This window comes from Dendrobium catenatum, unplaced genomic scaffold, assembly GCF_001605985.2.
Source record: "Dendrobium catenatum unplaced genomic scaffold, ASM160598v2 fragScaff_scaffold_260, whole genome shotgun sequence".
Classification (NCBI taxonomy): Eukaryota; Viridiplantae; Streptophyta; class Magnoliopsida; order Asparagales; family Orchidaceae; genus Dendrobium; species Dendrobium catenatum.
The window spans coordinates 53,706-74,414 of NW_021318722.1; the positions used below are offsets into that span (position 1 = coordinate 53,706).

Here is a 20,709-nt window from a genome sequence, read left to right on the forward strand (position 1 = left end):
TGAGATTCTGAGGATTTTGATTGGAGGTTTGTTGTCTTGCTGAGCTGTTGAGCTCACCCTTGCTTTCTGGTGGTTTTCAGGTTCTGGGAAAGGGAAGGAAGTCCAGGACTAGAGTTCAGAGTCTGATCTGTATAGGTATTGTTTTGTACTTTTAATTTTTGTACAGTCATGGCTTTTCTGTTCTGTCTTTCTTTCTGTCTAAAAGCCATGTACTGTAGTTGTAGATGATTGTTTTGAGGAAAAGAAAAATATAGATGTTTTGTTCCGCTGCAATTGACGATTCATAGTAGCTCTGTGTCTGTCTGTGTGTTGGCTTTTGAGTTGAAATATTTGGAAGATTCAAATCCGCAGCAAATTCCAAAGCCAGATCCTGGATAAAAGGTTTGGTCGCGGTCCGGTGCGAGCGGGATTCATCCCGGGTCGGGTCGGGTCGTGACAGTATTTGCCCTAATAATTGATGCAGAGCATCCTTGAGAAAGTGTTATGCAGATGCAGGATACCGTGTGCATGTGCACCGTTGCTAGGGACGTCTCCCACTAACCTTTTTACTTTATTGCTGTTTTAGTGCTGTTAGCTTATGAGCTAACTTTTCATTCCCTTTAGCTATTTATGGTTATGCCAAAGAGGTAGTCTTATACCCCAGGAATAGCCTGGTTCAGTAGTTTTGACTCCCAATACTAAAATTACAAGTAGTTTTTCGGCTACTGTTCCATTGAAGTTTCTATTCTCTTCTTCCCAACTAACATTTCTGTGCAAGTTCCTACACCAGATTGGTATCAGAGCCAGATGGCTGAAGGAAGTAGACGGGTGGCTCCCAGTGAAGAACGAAGCCTTGAAGCCCTGTGGGCAGAACATCGAAGGTTGACGCAGCGAGTCGAGGAGGTTGCGGCTGAAGCTCAACAGTTTCAGGTAGATGTGCGAAGGGATCTGCGTGCGATCCTTGCGCGTCTGGAGCGTAACCCGACAGTGCGGACAGCGTTGCCGAATAATCCGCCGCCTATCAGGCGTGGAATGGAAGGGGGAAGAATTTCGAACAGAGACATGTCAGATTTAGATGAAGGAATGGAATTATTCAGAGAACTGGAGCTATCGGACTCAGAAGAAGATACCGGATATCAACATCAGCGGCGCCCGAGGGGTAATGACTGACAGCACAGCGAGTTCCGCGTGAAGATTGACATTCCGTTCTTCGATGGCAAACTTCACATCGAAGATTACTTAGATTGGGAGCGTGCGGTCGAAACTTTCTTTGAGTACATGGACGTCGAACCTACGAAGCAAGTAAAGTATGTTGCGTGTATACTGAAGTCGGGAGCGAGTGCCTGGTGGCTGCAAATGCTGCAATCAAGAGGAAGAGAAGGCAAAGGACTAGTTCGCAGCTGGTGGAGAATGAATCAGCTACTTAGAGGTCAATTCTTACCAACTGACTATGAGCAAATGCTTTATATGCAATATCAACATTGTGCACAGGGAAACCGCTCGGTCAGCGATTATACAGAGGAATTCCATCGGTTGTGTGCACGAAATAATCTGAACGAAACTTCAAATCAGTTGGTATCCCGATACGTGGGAGGGCTGAAGGATGCAATTCAAGATAAACTAGAGCTAAATACTGTTTGGTCGCTGCCCAGGCGGTAAATTATGCCTTAAAAGTTGAAATGCAGATGGCCAGGCATGGCAAGAGCAGCCAAGGGAAGAGACTAGCTGAGCCGACCGCGGAGAGTAATCGACCACCTAATGTTAATGCTGTTTCGATGGGGCGCAGGACGCCCAATGCGGGAGGAATTGCCTTACAGAACGGTGCTAACAACAAGAATGTAGAGACAAAATTTGTGCCGAGATCGAAAGGTCAGTTTAAAGACAATCCATATGTTAAACCTTCAACTATTAAGTGTTTTAGGTGCTTCCAGCAAGGGCATAAATCCAACGAGTGCCCAACACGTCCGCAACTTCACATAATTGAAGGCGAGGATGACGCTGAAATTGAAGATGCAGAGGATGATGCAGCAAATACACTGGAGGAAGTAAAAGGAGATGATGGAGATCCGTTAGTTTGTGTAATACAAAAACTACTTCTGGCGCCGAGATTAACAGTTAAATCACAGAGAAACCGCATCTTCAAGACTAAAGGCACAATTAATGGCAAGGTTTGCGATATACTTGTGGACAGTGGTTGCACTGAAAATGTGATCTCAAAGGCTGCAGTCCAAGCCTTACAACTTAAAACAGTACCAAATTTGCATCCATACAAGGTGAGTTGGGTAAAAAAAGGGGTTGAAATAGCTGTCACCGAAAGCTGTTGTGTCCCATTTTCTATTGGGAAGAACTATGTCAGTGAAGTTGTTTGTGATGTAATTGATATGGATGTAAGCCATTTGATCCTCGGGAGACCGTGGCAGTTTGACATGAGTGCCACCCATGACTGTAGATCTAATACGTACACATTCAGTTTGAAGGGAAAAACGCTGGGATTATTACCGGGCCAGGGAGATTCTGAACCGAGCAATCACAACAACAAATTAGCAATGCTGGTAGTGTCCGGAAATCAGTTATTGCATGCTTGGAGGGACTCTTCTCAAATTTTGGCACTCACTGTAAAGGAACAGGCGCTGATGGGAGATAAAAACTGTCTAGAAACTGTGAAGGGGAAAGATATGCCGATTTGGGACCTACTGAGCTCCCGACGGAATTACCGCCTCTAAGGAATATTCAACACAGCATTGATCTAATACCTGGATCTACTATACCAAATCTATCACATTATAGATTGTGTCCGAATGAACAAAAAGTATTGCGGTAGCTAGTGGATGAGTTGCTCGACAAACAGCTGATCCAGCACAGTTTGAGTCCGTGTGCTGTACCCGCCTTGTTGGTACCCAAGAAGGATGGAAGCTGGCGAATGTGTGTCGATAGCAGGGCAGTTAATAAAATTACTGTTAAATTCAGATTTCTGATGCCAAGGATAGAAGAAATGCTGGAAAGGTTGGCGGGAGCACAAATCTTCTCGAAATTAGACCTCTGCAGCGGCTATCATCATATTAGGATCAAGCCTAGAGACGAATGAAAGACGACGTTTAAAATGCGTGAGGGATTATACGAGTGGCGTGTGATGCCATTTGGATTATGCAACGCCCCTGCAACCTTTATGAGATTGATGAATGAAGTGCTCAAACCATTTCTAAACAAAAGCTGTGTGGCATACTTTGATGATGTGCTCGTGTTTATTTCCAATTTGGAGGAGCATCTTCAACATATGGAGCAGATTTTTGAAGCATTCAGACAACACAAATTGTATTTGAACTTGGCTAAATGCGAATCTGCCACGGAAGCTGTGTACTTCTTAGGATTCAAAATTTCGTCGGCGAGAGTTTGAGCGGATCCTAGGAAGGTGGAATCCATAGTGGGGTGGCCTACGCCCAAGTCATTCACAGACATAAGGAGCTTTCACGGACTAGCGAATTTCTACAGGAAATTCATAAGGGGATTTAGCGTCATACTTGCTCCTCTCACCGACGTGTTGAAGCAAAAACTGTTCACCTAGGGAGTGGAACAACAAAATAGTTTTGAGGAAATCAAACTAGCTATCTCCTCTGCTCCGGTATTGGCCTTGCCGGACTTTGACAAGCCATTCTCTGTAGAAACAGATGCATCCACGGTGGGCATTGGGGCGGTATTAGCTCAAGAGGGCAGACCGATAGAATTTTTCAGTAAAAAATTGTGTCCAGCAAGACAATGATGGTCAGTGTATGAGCAGGAGCTGTATGCAGTGATTCGGGCTCTAAAACAGTGGGAGCAGTATCTATTACATCAGGATTTTATTCTATGCAGCGATCACAAGGCTCTCCAATACATTAACACTCAAAAAAATATCAATCGAATGCATGTGAGATGGATCCTATTTCTACAGAAATTTACATTTGTACTGAAACACAAAAGCGGTGCGCAAAACCGAGTTGCAGACGCGTTGAGCCGTCGCTCCGCCCTCCTCACACAATAGCAGACAGAATTTTCCGGCCTGGAGCTTATACAAGACTTATATCGGGAGGATAAAGAATTCGGCCAGAAGTGGTTCTAGTGTGTGCACAAGGAACCCAGTGAGGAGTACAACCTGAGACATGGCTTCTTATTTAAGGGTAATCTTCTGTGCATACCTCAATCTTCATGGAGATAGTGGATAATTCAAGAAGTTCATGGGGGAGGTTTGGCAGCCCACGCAGGATGCGATAAGACTTTTTTTCATCTATAGAACAAGTTTTACTGGACACACATGAGGAGAGACGTCAGCAAATATGTGGATCGATGCTCAGTGTGTCAAATGTATAAAGGAGGAGGATAGAATACTGGTTTATACCTTCCTCTACCGGTGCCTGACTCAATCTGGGAAGACTTGAGCTTGGATTTCATTCTTGGTTTACCCCGTACGAAGCGAGGAAACGACTCAATTATGGTCGTTGTGGACCGCTTCTCCAAAATGTCCCATTTTATGGCTTGTAAGAAGACATTCGATGCACAAAACATTGCTAAACTTTTTTTCAGGGAGATCGTGCGGCTACATGGAGTACCCAGAAGTCTCACGTCCGATCGGACGTGAAGTTTATTAGCCACTTTTGGCGGGAGTTATGGAAGAGGTTGAAGACACAGGTGCAACTAAGTTCGTCGTACCACCCTCAAATCGACGGACAGACAGAAGTCGTTAATAGAACGTTGGGAAACTTCTTGCGTTGCTTAGTGCAAGAACAGCCAACGTTGTGGGACGAGATGCTTTGTCAAGCCGAATATGCATTCAATTCCATGGTCAACCGTTCTACGGGTATGTCCTCATTTAGTATTGTGTATACTAAAGCACCGAATACTGTTTTAGATATTGCAGCAATCCCAAATTGCAAAATCAAGGCGGCAGCTGCGATGGTTGATCAATTTGCAGAGATGTTAGCCAAAGTTCGGTCAAAGCTGGAAGAGGCCAATGCCAAATACAAAAAGGATGCAGATTGTCACAAGCGACGGAAAATATTCAAGCCAGGAGACCTTGTATGGGTACGAATAAAGAAGGAAAGATTACCTGCGTGTTCATATAGCAAGCTCGGCCAAAGGAAGTTCGGACCATTTCCAGTCCTTCACTACATTAATGAGAATGCATATATCATTCAATTGCCGCCATAATTCAATACGCATAATACTTTCAATGTTGCAGATCTATACCCATATCATCCAAGTGATAATCAATCAGTTGACACCAAAAATAGCCTGCAAATTTGGAAGCGGGGGCGTATGATGTGGAGCATCCTTGAGAAAGTGTTATGCATATGCAGGGTACCGTGTGCATGTGCACCGTTTCCAGGGACGTCTCCCACTAACCTTTTTACTTTATTGCTGTTTTAATGCTGTTAGCTTATGAGCAAACTTTTCATTCCCTTTAGCTATTTACGGTTATGCCAAAGATGTAGTCTTATACCCCAGGAATAGACTGGTTCAGTAGTTTTGACTCCCAATACTAAAATTACAAGTAGTTTTCCGGCTACTGTTCCATTGAAGTTTCTATTCTCTGCTTCCCAGCTAACATTTCTGTGCAGGTTCCTACACCAATAATTACTTCAGGTATTATGCTACTTCCCCTCATATGCCTCGAGTCATGACACACGACACGTCCACTTTGTCTTTACATTTTCATGCGTTGGATGATTTTTTTTTTTTTAACATAAGCTACTCCAATTAAAGGTCCACTTCTTGGTTGACTCGTATAAGACAAAAGAGGTGGCAACTCTCCTACAATGCAGATCTCCAATTTTGTCCCTCTATCGCACTCCCAGTCGGCGTCCTTGTTTACCTAGGCTTTCCCTAATTCATGTACTTTATCTCCAACTGAAGACTATTAAACCTCTTTTTGCATATTCGTGTTTCTCCCATGGTCTATGTATAGATCTCTCGATCAATCTTCTAGCTATGTTCAAAGTAAATTCAGTTTAGGAGCATTTTGCGTATGTGGTTTGATTGTTATTGGCCCTACTTTTGGTGTGTAACCCTTACTTATCAATGTTATGATTCCTATTAGTACATATAATAGCCTATTTTTTGATCAAGTCAAATAAATTTTTTCAGGAGCCTTTATGAGTTTATGATTTATGAGTCAAAATCATAAATCATCTTTGTCATAGCATTGATATTATAGTTATTAAATTACATTAATTTTTTCATAATTTTTAGACAGTAGTGCAAATCCTTAAGAAATTGATACATGCTGGAACAAATGTAGATTTTGGACCATCAGGTTTCCATTTTGCGCGCAAACCAATTTCACGATAATATTTAAATATAATGAATTATTTTATTGATTTTTTTTTTGAATAATTTTTTATATTTTTTGAAACCCTAAAAAGATTTAGATGAATTTTGTACTAAAACTTACTATTTTTAAAACCGAACAGGACTGGACGATTCAACTGAGAACTGGTTGGGTGGCTGGTCGGATCCAACTTAAAATCTGGCTTAACATCAAACCGCATTGAACCGACAAAATCAGCGGTTCATCCAGTGAATCGCTGAACCGGTCCGGGTTAGAAGGAATCGGTTGGTTCTATTAAAAAATTTTAATTAAATTGAAAATAATATATTTTAGTTTATTAATATGATGATTAATTATATTATAATATGCATGTTATCTCATATAATGTATTTAGTAAAAAGTGTGTACTTCACACTATCTTCTTAATCTATATAGATATTTTCTTATTTTTGTACAGTCATGATTAGATCTATTTTATCAGCCTTTTTTTGCTTTATAAACTTGTACTATAGTATAAATATTGTATATATATTTGGTGAAATGAAAAGATATTTTTGGATAAGTATAATTGATTCTTCTTGTTGAAGTTAATTAAAAGCTCTAATTTTAATCGATAAAATTCTGAAATTTTTTCAAAACTTAGATCTTCATGATCAATTCAATACGATATAACATGTTTTTCTATGGGTCATGTCGGATTCGGTTGTGACACAACCAATCTCTTAGAAAAACTATACCATAATAAATTGTTTTATATCGAATTAAAAAAAAAATTGTAAAATAATTATGCATCTCTCAAATTATTAAAAATTTAATATTTTATTTTGATAATGTTGAGCTATAAATTACAAAGCTTATGACTTGAAGCCCTAATATTTGGGAAAATAATTAGTGTTCGGACCATTGAGCTATGAATCATTTCACATTAATAAATAACTAAAATAACCCTTCAACTAAAAAATTTTATTGCCAAAGATTAGCTCTAAGGCAATAGAGTTCCATTGCAAACTACATAAAATAAGTCATTGATCTAACTTTTTGCCTCCTTAAAAATTAATTACACTTTGGATTGAAAAAGTTAGGTCTGTGAGAAAGTTGACCTGACTCACTAACTTCTTCTTTTTTTTTAATTATTATATGTTGGATTAGGGTGTGAATGCAATAGTCCAAACTCTTAACTATCGATGTATTATCTATTTTGGCCTAATGACTTTACTATTTTGTTTCGTTGGTGTAAATTTTTAGGAGGTCACTCATCCTAGTATTTCTCCAGACTTTCTAGGACGAACATGCTTAACCGTAAAGGTTTTATAATGAAATTTCAACAATTATATCAAACGATGCATCGATTTAAGAGTTTAACTTCTTTTACATAAAGTGTTTCATAGTGAGTCAAATCAACACATGAGCAAGTTTGAGCTTTATTTGATAAAATAGTTCATGATCCAAACTCGATAAACTAATGAGTCATGCTTGATCCATTCCTATATCAACTTGTTAGCTCGCAAGGTGACTCATTTGAAAATTATTAATGTAAAATGCATGTAAAATATATTAGTATTCAAGAGTTGAAATAGCTTAAATAAAAAGTTATTAAAATGTTCAAAAAAATATCTCACTTTCTTATATGCAATAATACATTATTAATTTCTTAAACTTATCATTATTTTTATCATTTTATTATAACAATTATTTGAATTAAAATCATTTCTTTCTTTGTCATGATAAATGAGTTTGATCATGTCCCCGACTCGAACTTATATAACTAAGCTTGAGTTCTAGCTCAACCCAAACTCAATTACTTAAGTCACAAGTGACTTAAAGTAGGCTCAACTCGCTTATAGTTTACACCCCTGTTGCCTGTTGGATTAGCATACATAATATTTTATTATATGTTTAATGGAGTGGATGATTAAAACGTGCTGACATGGGGAGAATAAAGAGCTTTATCTTTCACAATTCAATGGTAACTGCGCAGGAAATTCAAGTTTAGAACAGGTGGGTCCCGAACTTGGGTCACTAAATACGTTCAAACAATTGCTAGTTTTGATTTTTACTCTGCAATAAATCCACCAAAACCAGTCAATAAATTCCCAACTTCCATCTTTTTCTTCTTCCTCCCCTCCTCTAACAATGAAATCAGTGAAGGTTGGAGGATGAAAAATACTCTTGCTCTTCAAGGCTCTTCCATGAACCAAGAAGCTTCTATTAAGGTGAATTTGGTTTGCCACTCTGTGCACGATGCATCTCCTCTTCTTTCAGGAAAGTACTAGGAAAAATGGGGTCTTTTGTTTTGTAAAAAGCCAACCTTTTGGGGTTCCCAATCATCTAAACGGCTTATAAAGCTGCAGATGTTCATCTCGTGTGGCTTCTGATCTTTCTTCCCCAAATGGGTTCTGGGTATCTGGCTTCATCCATCTTTCTTCTTCTCCTGCTCTTCAAATGCTTGGCTTTTCAACAGCCTAACACTGATGGATTTTTCCTCTCTGATTTTCTTGAAAAAATGGGAGCTAAGCTTCCTTCAGTCACCTCTTCTTCAGTTTGCTCATGGAGTGGCGTTTCCTGTGATTCCACTGGAGTGGATGTCATAGGCTTCGCGGCTTCTGGGCTTGGACTCTCAGGCTCCATCCCTGAAAACACCATTGGAAAGCTCAACAAGCTTCAAGCCTTAGATCTCAGCATGAACCATATTACCAAGTTATCCTCGGATCTATGGGGACTTGGCAGTTCTCTGAAAAACCTCAACCTTTCAATGAACCGGATTCAGGATTCACTTCTAAACAACATTGGCAACTTTGGCAACCTGGAAATCCTTGATCTTTCGCAAAATGGCTTCTTTGGAGAAATTCCTGCAGGCATCAGCTCTATGTCAAACTTGAGGCTTCTCAATCTCAGCAGAAATGCTTTTGAGGGGAAGATACCTGAGGGAATTACTGATTGCAAATCTCTGGTTGCATTAGATCTGTCTGTTAATAAGCTCAGTGGGAGCTTTCCTTCTGCATTTAAGAATCTAAGCTTTCTGGATCTTTCTAGCAATCAAATTCAAGGAGCCATGCCTGATTTGTCAGGTTTGGAATCCATTACCTATCTTAATGTTTCTGGTAATTTGCTTCAAGATTCCATCACAGGTGTGTTTCATGCGGCATTAAAGGTTTTAGACTTGAGCAATAATCAGTTTTCTCAGATTAAGCTTGGTTCTAGTTTCAATTTGTCTTCTTTGGTTTATCTTGACATATCTAGGAACCATCTAAATGGACAATTCTTGAGTAATTTTGGCCAAGCTTCGTTGCTTAAGCATCTGAACCTTGCTAAAAATAGATTTTCCCACCAGAAATTTCCTCAAATACATGACCTTCATATGCTAGAATACCTTAACTTGTCAGAAACTAGTCTTACAGGCAATATTCCTACTAAAATCTCCCAATTAGTTGGTTTGAAAACACTAGACCTTTCTCATAACCAGCTAAGTGGCAAAGTTCCTCAGTTTATGATGGTTAAACTTACAATTTTAGACATCTCCTCAAACAATCTTTCTGGTGAAATCCCTTCGCCACTTCTCGAAAAGCTACCACATATGGAGATGTTCAACTTCTCAAACAATAACCTCACCTTCTGTGCAAAGAAATTTTCTCTCCAAAGATTCAACTCTTCCTTCATGGGATCACAGAACAGCTGCCCCCTTGCAGCAAATCCTGACATCATTCCTTCTATCAAAGTTAAGCACAAGGGGCTGAAGTTAGCATTGGCAATAGCCCTCTCAGTTACTTTTGTTCTAGTTGGAATTGTCTTTCTTTATTTTGCTTGTAGAAAGAGCACAAGGTCATGGGCAGTAAAGCAGCTTTCTTACAAAGAAGAACAAAATGTTGAAGGCCCTTATTCGTTTAGAACTGATTCAACGGCGTGGGTTGCCGATGTCAGGGTAGCCACTTCAGTACCAGTGGTCATGTTTGAGAAGCCATTGCTGAACTTCACATTTGCTGACCTATTAGCTGCAACAGGTAACTTTGACAGGGGCACACTCTTATCAGAAGGTAGCTTTGGGCCAGTCTACAGAGGCATCCTTCCTGGAGGAATTCAAGTAGCCATGAAGGTTTTGGCTCATGGATCTGCATTGACCGACCAAGATGTTGCAAGGGAGCTAGAGAGACTTGGGAGAATAAAGCATCCTAACTTAGTCCCTTTGACAGGTTACTGTTTAGCTGGTGATCAGAGGATTGCTTTATATGAATATATGGAAAATGGAAACCTTCAAAATCTTTTGCATGATTTACCATTAGGAGTGCAGACTACAGAAGACTGGAGTACAGATACTTGGGAGAATGAAACTAATGGTGTTCAGAACATCACAACTGAAGGTGTCACAACTTGGAGGTTCAGACATAGAATTGCACTCGGGATTGCTCGAGCATTGGCATTTCTGCACCATGGTTGCTTCCCTCAGGTAGTGCACAGAGATGTGAAGGCAAGTAACATCTATCTAGATTCATCTTTGGAGCCCAGGCTTTCACATTTTGGATTGGAAAAGGTTGTGGGGAATGATTTGGATGATGAACTCACTACAGGATCACCTGGTTACATTCCTCCAGAGTTATCTGATCCAGAAAAGGCCTCCTCTTCTGCTGGTTCTCCAAAGATTGATGTGTTTGGTTTCGGGGTCGTGCTGTTTGAGCTTATTACAGGAAGGAAACCGCTCGGTGATCAGTACCCGGAGGAGAAGAAGACTAATCTGGTCGATTGGGCTCGAGCGCTGGTGAAGAAGAACCAAAGCTCGCTGGCGATCGATCCTAAGATTCGAGAGACTGGATCAGAGAAGCAAATGGAAGAAGCTCTTAGAATTGCTTATTTATGCACTGCTGACTTGCCATCAAAGAGGCCATCAATGCAGCAAATTGTGGGTCTTCTAAAGGACATGGAACCTGTTGCCAAAGATTAGAGTGTCAAAGGAAAGCAGAAAACGAGCTGTAAATTTCATAGTTCACTAAATCTAAAATTAGGTGATCTTTAGCTTTGACCTCTTATACTGCCACTAAGGTATTTCTGAGAAGGCTTTTGTCAGTCATCGTTGTTGTTAGCCTTATCTTTATCAAAAAAAAAAAAAGGACTTTTGTAATGATTTTGGTTGTATTTTGCATTGTTAGAACTGCTTTAGTTTTCATTGTAGCAACTTAGAAATTACCACAACCACTGCCATGAGTGGTTAAAGGAGCTTCATTTGAAGGAATAGAAACGGTAACTATTCATGACAAAAGAGGAGCTTATGAACAAGAAAAAAATTATCACATTATTTTTTTAATAAGTTTCTTAATACAAGGAATAGCAAAATTATTGAATTTATTTTAAATATATGCAATATGAATTTTAATTAATTTTCTATGTATTATATTTATTTTTTAATATGTTTAATAATTTTACATTTTATTTTACTGGGTGACTCAGGTTCTGTTTGCGACGGCTTTCTTACTGCTTTGTAAAACTATTTTTTAGTATAAAAAAATCTTAAAAACAGGAAAAAATTGTGGTTTAAAGTTGTTCGTTTCGTTTGGGATAACTTTCTTATTGCTTTTAAAAATAGTTTTTAGTACAAAAATTTTTAGTTTAATAAATTTTGTTTTAAAAAACAGTAAAAAATTATCTCAAATGAAGCATTATTTTGCTTCATGATGGTGATGGGAAATCAGAGGACGAGGAAAAAAAATGTGATAAAGACACCCACTGAAGCCGTTTCTTCCTGAAAAGTGTTGTTTAGTCATAAATTTCAGAAGTGCTTATCTTTACAACTAAGCTTGATGAAATCCAGTGCAATAGGCTACCAACTTTCATGATACATTTATGTACAATTCAAGCTTATGAAACAAGCATAATTAATGGAAAGAAAAAAAAAATCAATAGTGAAAAGTCCTACTCTTTCTACTCTCTGATTAAAAAATTAATTCACTGAGGATATTCTAAATAAAAATATTTTAGATGTAATACAAATCTAAATTTTAGGCACATCATTAGAAAACAACTTAATTGAGTGTGAATCTCAATGAAAATCAAAGGGAAGAGCTTTCAAAATTCAACTACAAATTATCTGAATTTTGGTTTCAAAAAACTTGTATTCAAACTGATCGGCTTGACAAGATAAACCCAACATCAGAAAAAAAAAAAGATCTGATTTGAGTCAAAAGGATCCCAAATCAAGCATTTAAAGTATAGTTAAAAATTTTACAATATTAATTGAAAGATAGAAATATCTCTAAATATTGTATGATTATAATCAAATCAAAGCTTCTTGACAGCAATCGGATAAAGCATCGAATCAAAACATTAGTAAAGATTATTGAAATCAAATCGATGAATAAAATCATATAGAAATGTACGCATACTATTCAGTTATTCTATATCAATATTAAATTAATATATTAATCACATACTCAATTAATATATCATGCTTTTCATATCAATTAATCAATAATAATATTAATAATAAATCCATGTAATAATATAAATAATGTCTTAATAGCATTCATTTCAATAATTACACTAAACAAGTAAGAATTCTGATTATCACTGTGTTTTTCAATATCGGTGTCAATATCAATAACAGTTGACTCAGTAAATAGCGTCGTCAGTCTTTGACAGTCGGCATAATAGTCATCTCCTTATAACTCTCAATCAGTATATCACATGAATAAGTAGAACATAATATCAAACCACAATATTTAAAGAAAAGCTCGTCAGCCCACTATTCTGTACAGGTCAATCAGTCTTAAACCAACAAGTCAACCAGACTTTACTTATCTTTTACATATAAATTATTATCACAGTACCATAACATTAATCTCAATAACATATTCATATTTATTTTCAAAGCATTGCAGCAAATAAAATATAATTGAGATTAATTCAAAAAATGTCAAAATATTTAAACGATAGACAATAAAAATCATACTTAGCAAAAATTGATATTTTTAGAATTTAACCAAATTATCAAATATTGAATAAATAATATTTTAAAGCCTTAGTTAAACTAAATCAATATTTTCAAATGTCAAAATAATTTTCTTAGGAAAAAATTGTTGTATTTTCAAAATTAATTGGTGAAAAATCTCAAATAAATACTCAAAATATTCATAATCTCAATCTCTATAACATATAAAAAGTTACATTGTAAAAATTTACAAATACAAAATTATCGTCATTTTTCGGTAACGGAAATACATATTTTATTGGGAAAACTCCAAAAATATAAAATCTTTAAAATCAAAAGTAGCGTAATGATTTCTTACAATAAGACGAGTAAATTTTCCAACATGTTTAACTGATGAAAATCGCTCCACGGCCTACAAATTTGAGCTTCATTTTTCTCTCTCCTCATTTTTTCTCATATTTTCCAAAAACTATTCTCTGTTAGTCGAAAGCTTAGGGATATTATATGGATTTTAATGGAATATATTAGTGCTTTAAGATATTTTCATATAATACAATATATTTATTTAATATACTATTTAATTTAATTAATTTTTTACACTGATTCAATGATCATATAAATATTATTGTTATGATTTGATTATTGACATGCATATTTCTCCTTTACTGTGCTTTGAATTCAGTTGTAATTTTTGGTGAACTGCTAGGCTTTTAATTAGCTCATTATATTTGATTAAATAATTTCATGTCAGGACATAGGATAAGGAGTATGAGGCTAGTCATAATTCCTTCAAGTTCAGGTTTTCTTTATTTTAGCTATTCTTTTGTACTCATGATACAATGGATATGTAATGATTGTATAGATCTTTAGTATTATATATGATTTTTTTAGAATGAATATAGATGTGTATATTAATATTTTGAATTATAGAATATATTTTATTATTTATTACTGATAGATAATATTAGATAGCTCTAATTATTATTTATTAAAAGATAAAAGAATAATTATTTCAAATTAGATTCTGAGGCATCATACAATGGAGTATTTTAGATTTTCTTCTATATTTGTGGGGCATGCCACCTTAAAAAATTTATGAATAAACCCTCACTCTTTACATGAAGGGGCCCTTAATTTAAGATTTAAGATAGATAAAAGTTTTTAAGAATCATGGAGCTCCACCAAGGCACCACTTCCTGACCACCATCATTAATGGTCTACCACTACCAGACCACCATCCTCATATCACTACATCTGATCATAGTAATCAAACCCACCATCATCATCGAACCACCACACTGAACCCCACTACATGTTGATATCTCCTAACCATCATTTTACCATAATTACCTAACCACCAATCTTGCTTGATCACCGACATTAGACTGCCACCACCTAACCACCATCATTAAAATACTAGCTTTGCCTAATCATCACTATCAGATTGTCATCAACCCATCATAACCATCATACTACTACCATAATTGAATGACTACCATTAGATTATCGCCACCTAATCGCCATCACCAAACCAACACCTCGAACCATCATCGTCACTGGAACACCACCAATAAACCAATGCTACTTGGCTAACATTATTGACTACCATCACTTGTGAACAACTGTTCAAATGGTTTTCATTCCATATTGACTCAATAATATTCTCTATAAGCCCCTCATACTCTTGAAATCTCTCCTTCTCAAAATTAGAGATGAACAAATCTATATGTCCCCCCACCCTTTTTGGGGTTTTTAAGTAAAAATCCTTATGTCTTCCATGCCCATTTCTTTTTTGTATGGGATCTTCATGAAAAAGATAGGATATAAATTCTCACACTATACTACTATGAATTTTCTAGCAAGCAACAGTTTGGCGCATTATTTTGGTCGAGGTATATTTTGATGCCCTTTATTTCTACTTTGGACAATATTGCCATTTGATGAAGCCACTTCTTACATACATTAAAGCATATTATATCAACCACAAACTCCAAGATTAGAAAGCCTGTGCCAATGCCCTTTCTAAGCTCTATACTTTGTGGACTCAAGATCTTTTTTATAGAAAGTATCGAAGACCTACACTTTCCCAGCATTCAAGATCCTTCTATAATATAAATTTAAAAATAAATCAACATTTGCAATAACATAAATACATAAAAACACTAGAAAATTTCATAGTTTAATTAATCAAGTAGCATTTATGGGTATAGGGGAAGCTTAATTTATTTATACTTGCACATTCAATTTCATCAGAAGTATAATATACATATTAGTTAGACTTAAACACATATTTTAGATATATTAAATTGGAATTTCTTTTAAACTCAAATATTACTTGAACTTGATGTCTACTTATAACTCCACTTCCATTTATACCTCCCGTTGATCTCATGTTTATACAAGACAAATAAAGATATGTCCAATTCTCCTTATAACTCCATTTGATCATCTCACATCTATATAAGAAAAATAGAGGGAACATAAACATGTACATGTAAGGGACCATGTAACTTAATTTGTAGTACACTTCAATATCTTCCACATTCATCATATCCACTTTATGAATATGTAATGCATCATATGAACACAAATTAACATATTTTATATGTATAATTGGCATTTAACGTAATACATGAATATATAAAAGTGACATATGAACGACAATTCTAGTATTATACATGGAGTTAAATACATACACATTCAATATTAGCATTTCAAAAAACCATTCACAAGAAATGTTTATATTAACATTTGAGGGATTGATTATTTCACAGTATTTTCTACTAAAATCAACATCAATAGTAAAACACATGAAAATTTATAAATTGTAACCAATTGATGAAATTTTGAGTTTTACCGATCAAAATGCTTGAAATGACTCATTCTACACAACATAAAAAATTACATTATGAAATTTTTTTTAAACTTCATAAAATCATTTAAAACCCTAAAACTATCATACAAACAGTAAAATCGAAATAAAAATAGGATATTGAGAGACTGTTGTGATACAAACAATTCTGTTAACTAGCTCGATGGATGAATCCAGCTCTGCAGCCATCAAACCCGAGTTTTTATCTTCTTCCCCTTCTCATCTCTCTCTCTCTCTCTCACATATATATAAGAAAGCAGTGCTTGCAAGAAAAATTTTCACTTAACATTTTCTATTCTTTCTAATCCAGTCCTAGACTTTCTAGAATTAGATAAACATTAAACAACTTAATTTTTACAAATATTTATCATTTATGAGGGCAAATATAAAATCTTACCATGTATGTTCAAGTGAACTTGTTATTATAGAAATAATTATTATAACATAAAAGCATGATGACATGAAATAGGAGAATGAATATACATCTAAGGGAAAAATAATGCATTAAAAGATATGCTCTTTCATAGTAAAGCATTTCTATAATATTAATATATTTATCATCACAAGAGAAGAGCTTTTTCAACTCACTTTTGATGTCATATTTTTAAGTATCGAGGGAAATTCCCAATTACTTGGCTTAAGAATAGTACCTCAACCATGGCCCCAATCTTTCATTGAACCAAAATGACTTCTTTTAATAAGCCATAGACAAAACCTTTCATCAAGACATTGATTTTTAAGATCCTTCATCTCGTCATCAGAGATCTTATAGTCAATTTCTTGCACATAATTCTTGATCTATCTATAATAGGTTGTAGACTTATTGGAGTCTTCCATAACTTTCAAGGATATGGCCTCTACCGAAACTTCAACTTCGGCTATAATGGTCTCCTTTTATGAATGACAGTCTTGTAATTTTCTCTTGTTCACTTCAAGAGCCTCTTTATGTACTTTAAGAGTCTTCTTCTCCATGCAAAATATCTAAAAAGCATTTATTTTATAATAAATCAACATATGGGTTAATTAATTTTTCATTGGAATATTTAACCTCATAATATTATAAGGACACAATTGCCATGTCAACTTAACATCCTACCAATTGGCTCTCTAAGGATGAAATCTGTTTGATCTTATTGTGTCACCTCTGTTCATACTCACCTTCTTGATTTTCACAAATGTTATATGCCACTCATCTGGTAAAGTTCTAAATCAAGCTTCAAAATCCATCTTTTGAATTATCTATAATAGTCATGCATTCATATTAGACATAAAGAAGAAATAACCATTTATAAAAAAAAAGATTGTGATAACTTACCATCATCTAGTATATACATACTTTAATTCCTTTTTTGAGATATATAACTGTAAAGGTTGGATTGCCACATAAAAATTTAGAGCAGTAATATTTATTATATATGAATGGGCACTATAACCCTCATCATTGCTTAACAAAATCACATTTCACTACCCATTTTTCTCTTCTTTAAGGGAGATGGTTTGCTAACCTTATGACCTTTTGTAGGATCCTTATATGAAGTTCTAAAAACATCAAGACTTGCCTTATGAACTTTTATTAAACTCTTTCAATAAAATTGTATGAGGTCTCCCCACCTAAATAGGGAGCTCAGCCTTAAAGTCTTTTCTCCTTCATATATTGTGTGACATAATGTTTCTTCTATTGAAGGCTTTATATATTAGGGATATTAAGGAATTTTAATATTTCCCCTTCCTTGATATGAGCTGAGTTTGGCAGCTCCTTCAACCTCTTCTATCTCTTTGGTAAACCCAATCAATCTTCATGAAAAAAATGTTCAATAGACTAATTCTTAGAAGGGTCGTGTATTGAAAAAGTATAACATTTTTTAATGCTTCAACATGAAATACACCCTAAAGAATCACTAATTTACACATTCTAGAAAAATATTCAATGGTTAGTATCGTCCCATATTCTCTAAAAAATGGTCAAGCATATAATTATCATCGTAGATCCACATTAAATTTGGGGAAAAGTAATATCACATGTCATGTAAATCTCATATAATTCAGGAGCTAGAGGAAACCTCAACCTTACACATAATGTGATATCATCTATAATGATGTACTTAGATAGATGAGCATGTGCCCAATCAGACTTTCTAGGAGCAAGAGCTACCATATCATTTAAATAAAACATCCAACAATGGACTATCATGCCATATATCGGTGATAATAATGGATGCATCATCACCAATCGCTATTGTTATACTTAATCTTTTCCTGCCTTCATTATGTAAGAGTATATGTTGATTATATCTTCAAATAGAAAGAAAAAATAAATCAAGAAAATAATATTTATACCTCATTATTATTAGAGTGAAAGCTCTCTCATCCCAATGTTTCAAGAACAATTTGAGCAACTTTCAACATATTCATTTTCCTACCATCTAAAAAAATAAAAATGAAATATCATATAAAAAATAAGTTCAAGGAGCATATTTTCCAACAAGGCCTAGGACATAAGTTGTTTTTCACATTTAGCAATACAATGAATCTTCCGCCAACTACAACACCTTGAAGAAATCAATGATAAGTTGTCAGTCAATAATTTTTATAAAATAAAAGTACTTAATAATAATTCCTCTTTTTTAAGTATAAACACATCAATAAGAGACTTCACAAAAAATTTCTTAATTTTTCTACAAAAGAATTATGGGAAATTTTCAAAGTCTATAATCATCAAGATGATAGATTTTGTAAATTCAATATTTATGAATTTGTTTATATATATATATATATATATATATTTGTTATCCTATCAAGCAACAATATTTTAACATATAAAGTTCATGAGGGTATAGCTAGATTTTGCATGGCTTTTCTAAAAGAAGTATAAATTATGAGAAATTTTTAAAACCTATAATTAGCAAGTTGACAGATTTTACAAAATTGTAGTTTATGAATTTTTTATCCTATTAAACATATATGTTTTGGTATGAAAAAAAAAATTCATTAAGTTGCCCTATATTATAGCTACCTTTTAAAACAATTTTGAAGTTTTTTTTTCTTTTTTTTGGTGAAGGGATAGACTACAAAAAAATATTGAGGTCTCCTACTACCAAGATGACAGATTTTGTAGTTCTTAGCCTTTTTTTTTTTTAATTATTGATAGAATTTTTCTCCAACAAACACTTCCTTGATGACTACATGCAACATCTTCCTCCATGTCTTCATTTTTTCACTAAACTTTTGGAGTGATCCTACACCTCCAATAGAAAGAAATTTAGAGCCTCGAACTGGATGAAAATTTCCCCCTCCAACTCTGGTCCATTTGATGGGGATAGTTGACTCCTTGAAAATTAGAATCTTGTCATGGGAGCCAAGAACCTTGATCATCTATGATGGTTAACTCCTTTCGAATAATTTTGATAGCATTTCATGGGAGACGAAGAAATTATCTCCAATGATTTTTAAACTCTTATAGGATAATCTTTTCCACCTATTATGAGATAGAACTTGATCCTCCATAGTAAAATCAAGCCTTAATCATCTTCAATACATTTTAAACTCTTATTGACTAATTCTTCCCTCCTCTCACACTGGAGATTTAGAGGATACATAAGAGAACCGTGTATATCCCCTAGCACTGGGAGAGGTACTTACCAAATCTTCAAGTAAATTTATTCTTGAACATACTTAAACTTTGAATTCCAAAAATATGGGGCAACTCACATGTCATGAAAAAGGTAAATTAAATACTTAAATTGTCATGAATCTCAATAAAAATTAAAGAGAAACTTTTCAAAATTCTTGTGATTTTGCTTTCTCCAAATTAAAGGATGAGCAAATCTTTGTAATCAATGCTCACATAGTAGAAATATTTTAAATGGCTAGGTGCTATAGTTTTCCCACTTTTTGTGTTTTCCACATAAAACTCTGTTGTCTTTCGTAATAATTTCATTAATTATTTTAGTGGGAGATCTTTGTGCAAAGCTAAGATGCAAAATTTACATATATGCACGCAATAGCATGATAAATTTTAATATTTTTATGACAATTTATAATTCTTACAAAAACTTTTCTTAAGAGTAATGTTACAACTAACAATATTAACCCTTTGATTAAAAATTTTGATGAATTGATCCTACATAGTTTCATAAGATCATACATATATCAAAAAAATTTGGGAATAAATTGAACAACCTAGCATTTTTCTTGTTATATTTCAGGCAGAAATTTTAAAAGCATAATAGAGGAGTGAAATCATGATGGGAGGACAATGAGTATTAGGGAGACTTCCCCATGCTCATTATTACATGGTAGTAGAAAGCACTATATTAAAGAGTATTTTCATTCTTTTATTTTTTTAATAAAGATAATTAGTGTATTTTGTTAATTTGTCTCATTTTTTTAATATAAATTAATAGGGTTGTAATCTTATGCTTCGTTTGAGACAGCTTTCTCATTACTTTCAAAAACAGCTTTATAGTACAAAAATTTATAATTCAAGAAAATTTTTAACTAAAAAGATTATTTATAGTTGCTTCAAACAACCTCCAATCATCAAACAGATTATGTCGTTGGGTTCAAAATATTGAATTTACCTAAGTAGGACCAACTCGCAGTCGAATCGTGTGAGACCGATCAAAATCAGCAACCCATACCAGA

At 34.9% G+C, this 20,709-nt stretch overlaps 1 protein-coding gene across 1 annotated transcript; it reads left to right on the forward strand.

Moving 5' to 3' along the window:
- The first annotated feature begins 8,338 nt into the window (after positions 1 to 8,338).
- On the forward strand, positions 8,339 to 11,435 carry LOC110105643 (probable LRR receptor-like serine/threonine-protein kinase At2g24230). The gene has a single exon (XM_020835228.2). The coding sequence runs from the start codon at positions 8,670 to 8,672 to the stop codon at positions 11,211 to 11,213; it is 2,544 nt and encodes an 847-aa protein (XP_020690887.2). The 5' UTR covers positions 8,339 to 8,669; the 3' UTR covers positions 11,214 to 11,435.
- The last annotated feature ends 9,274 nt before the right edge of the window (positions 11,436 to 20,709 follow it).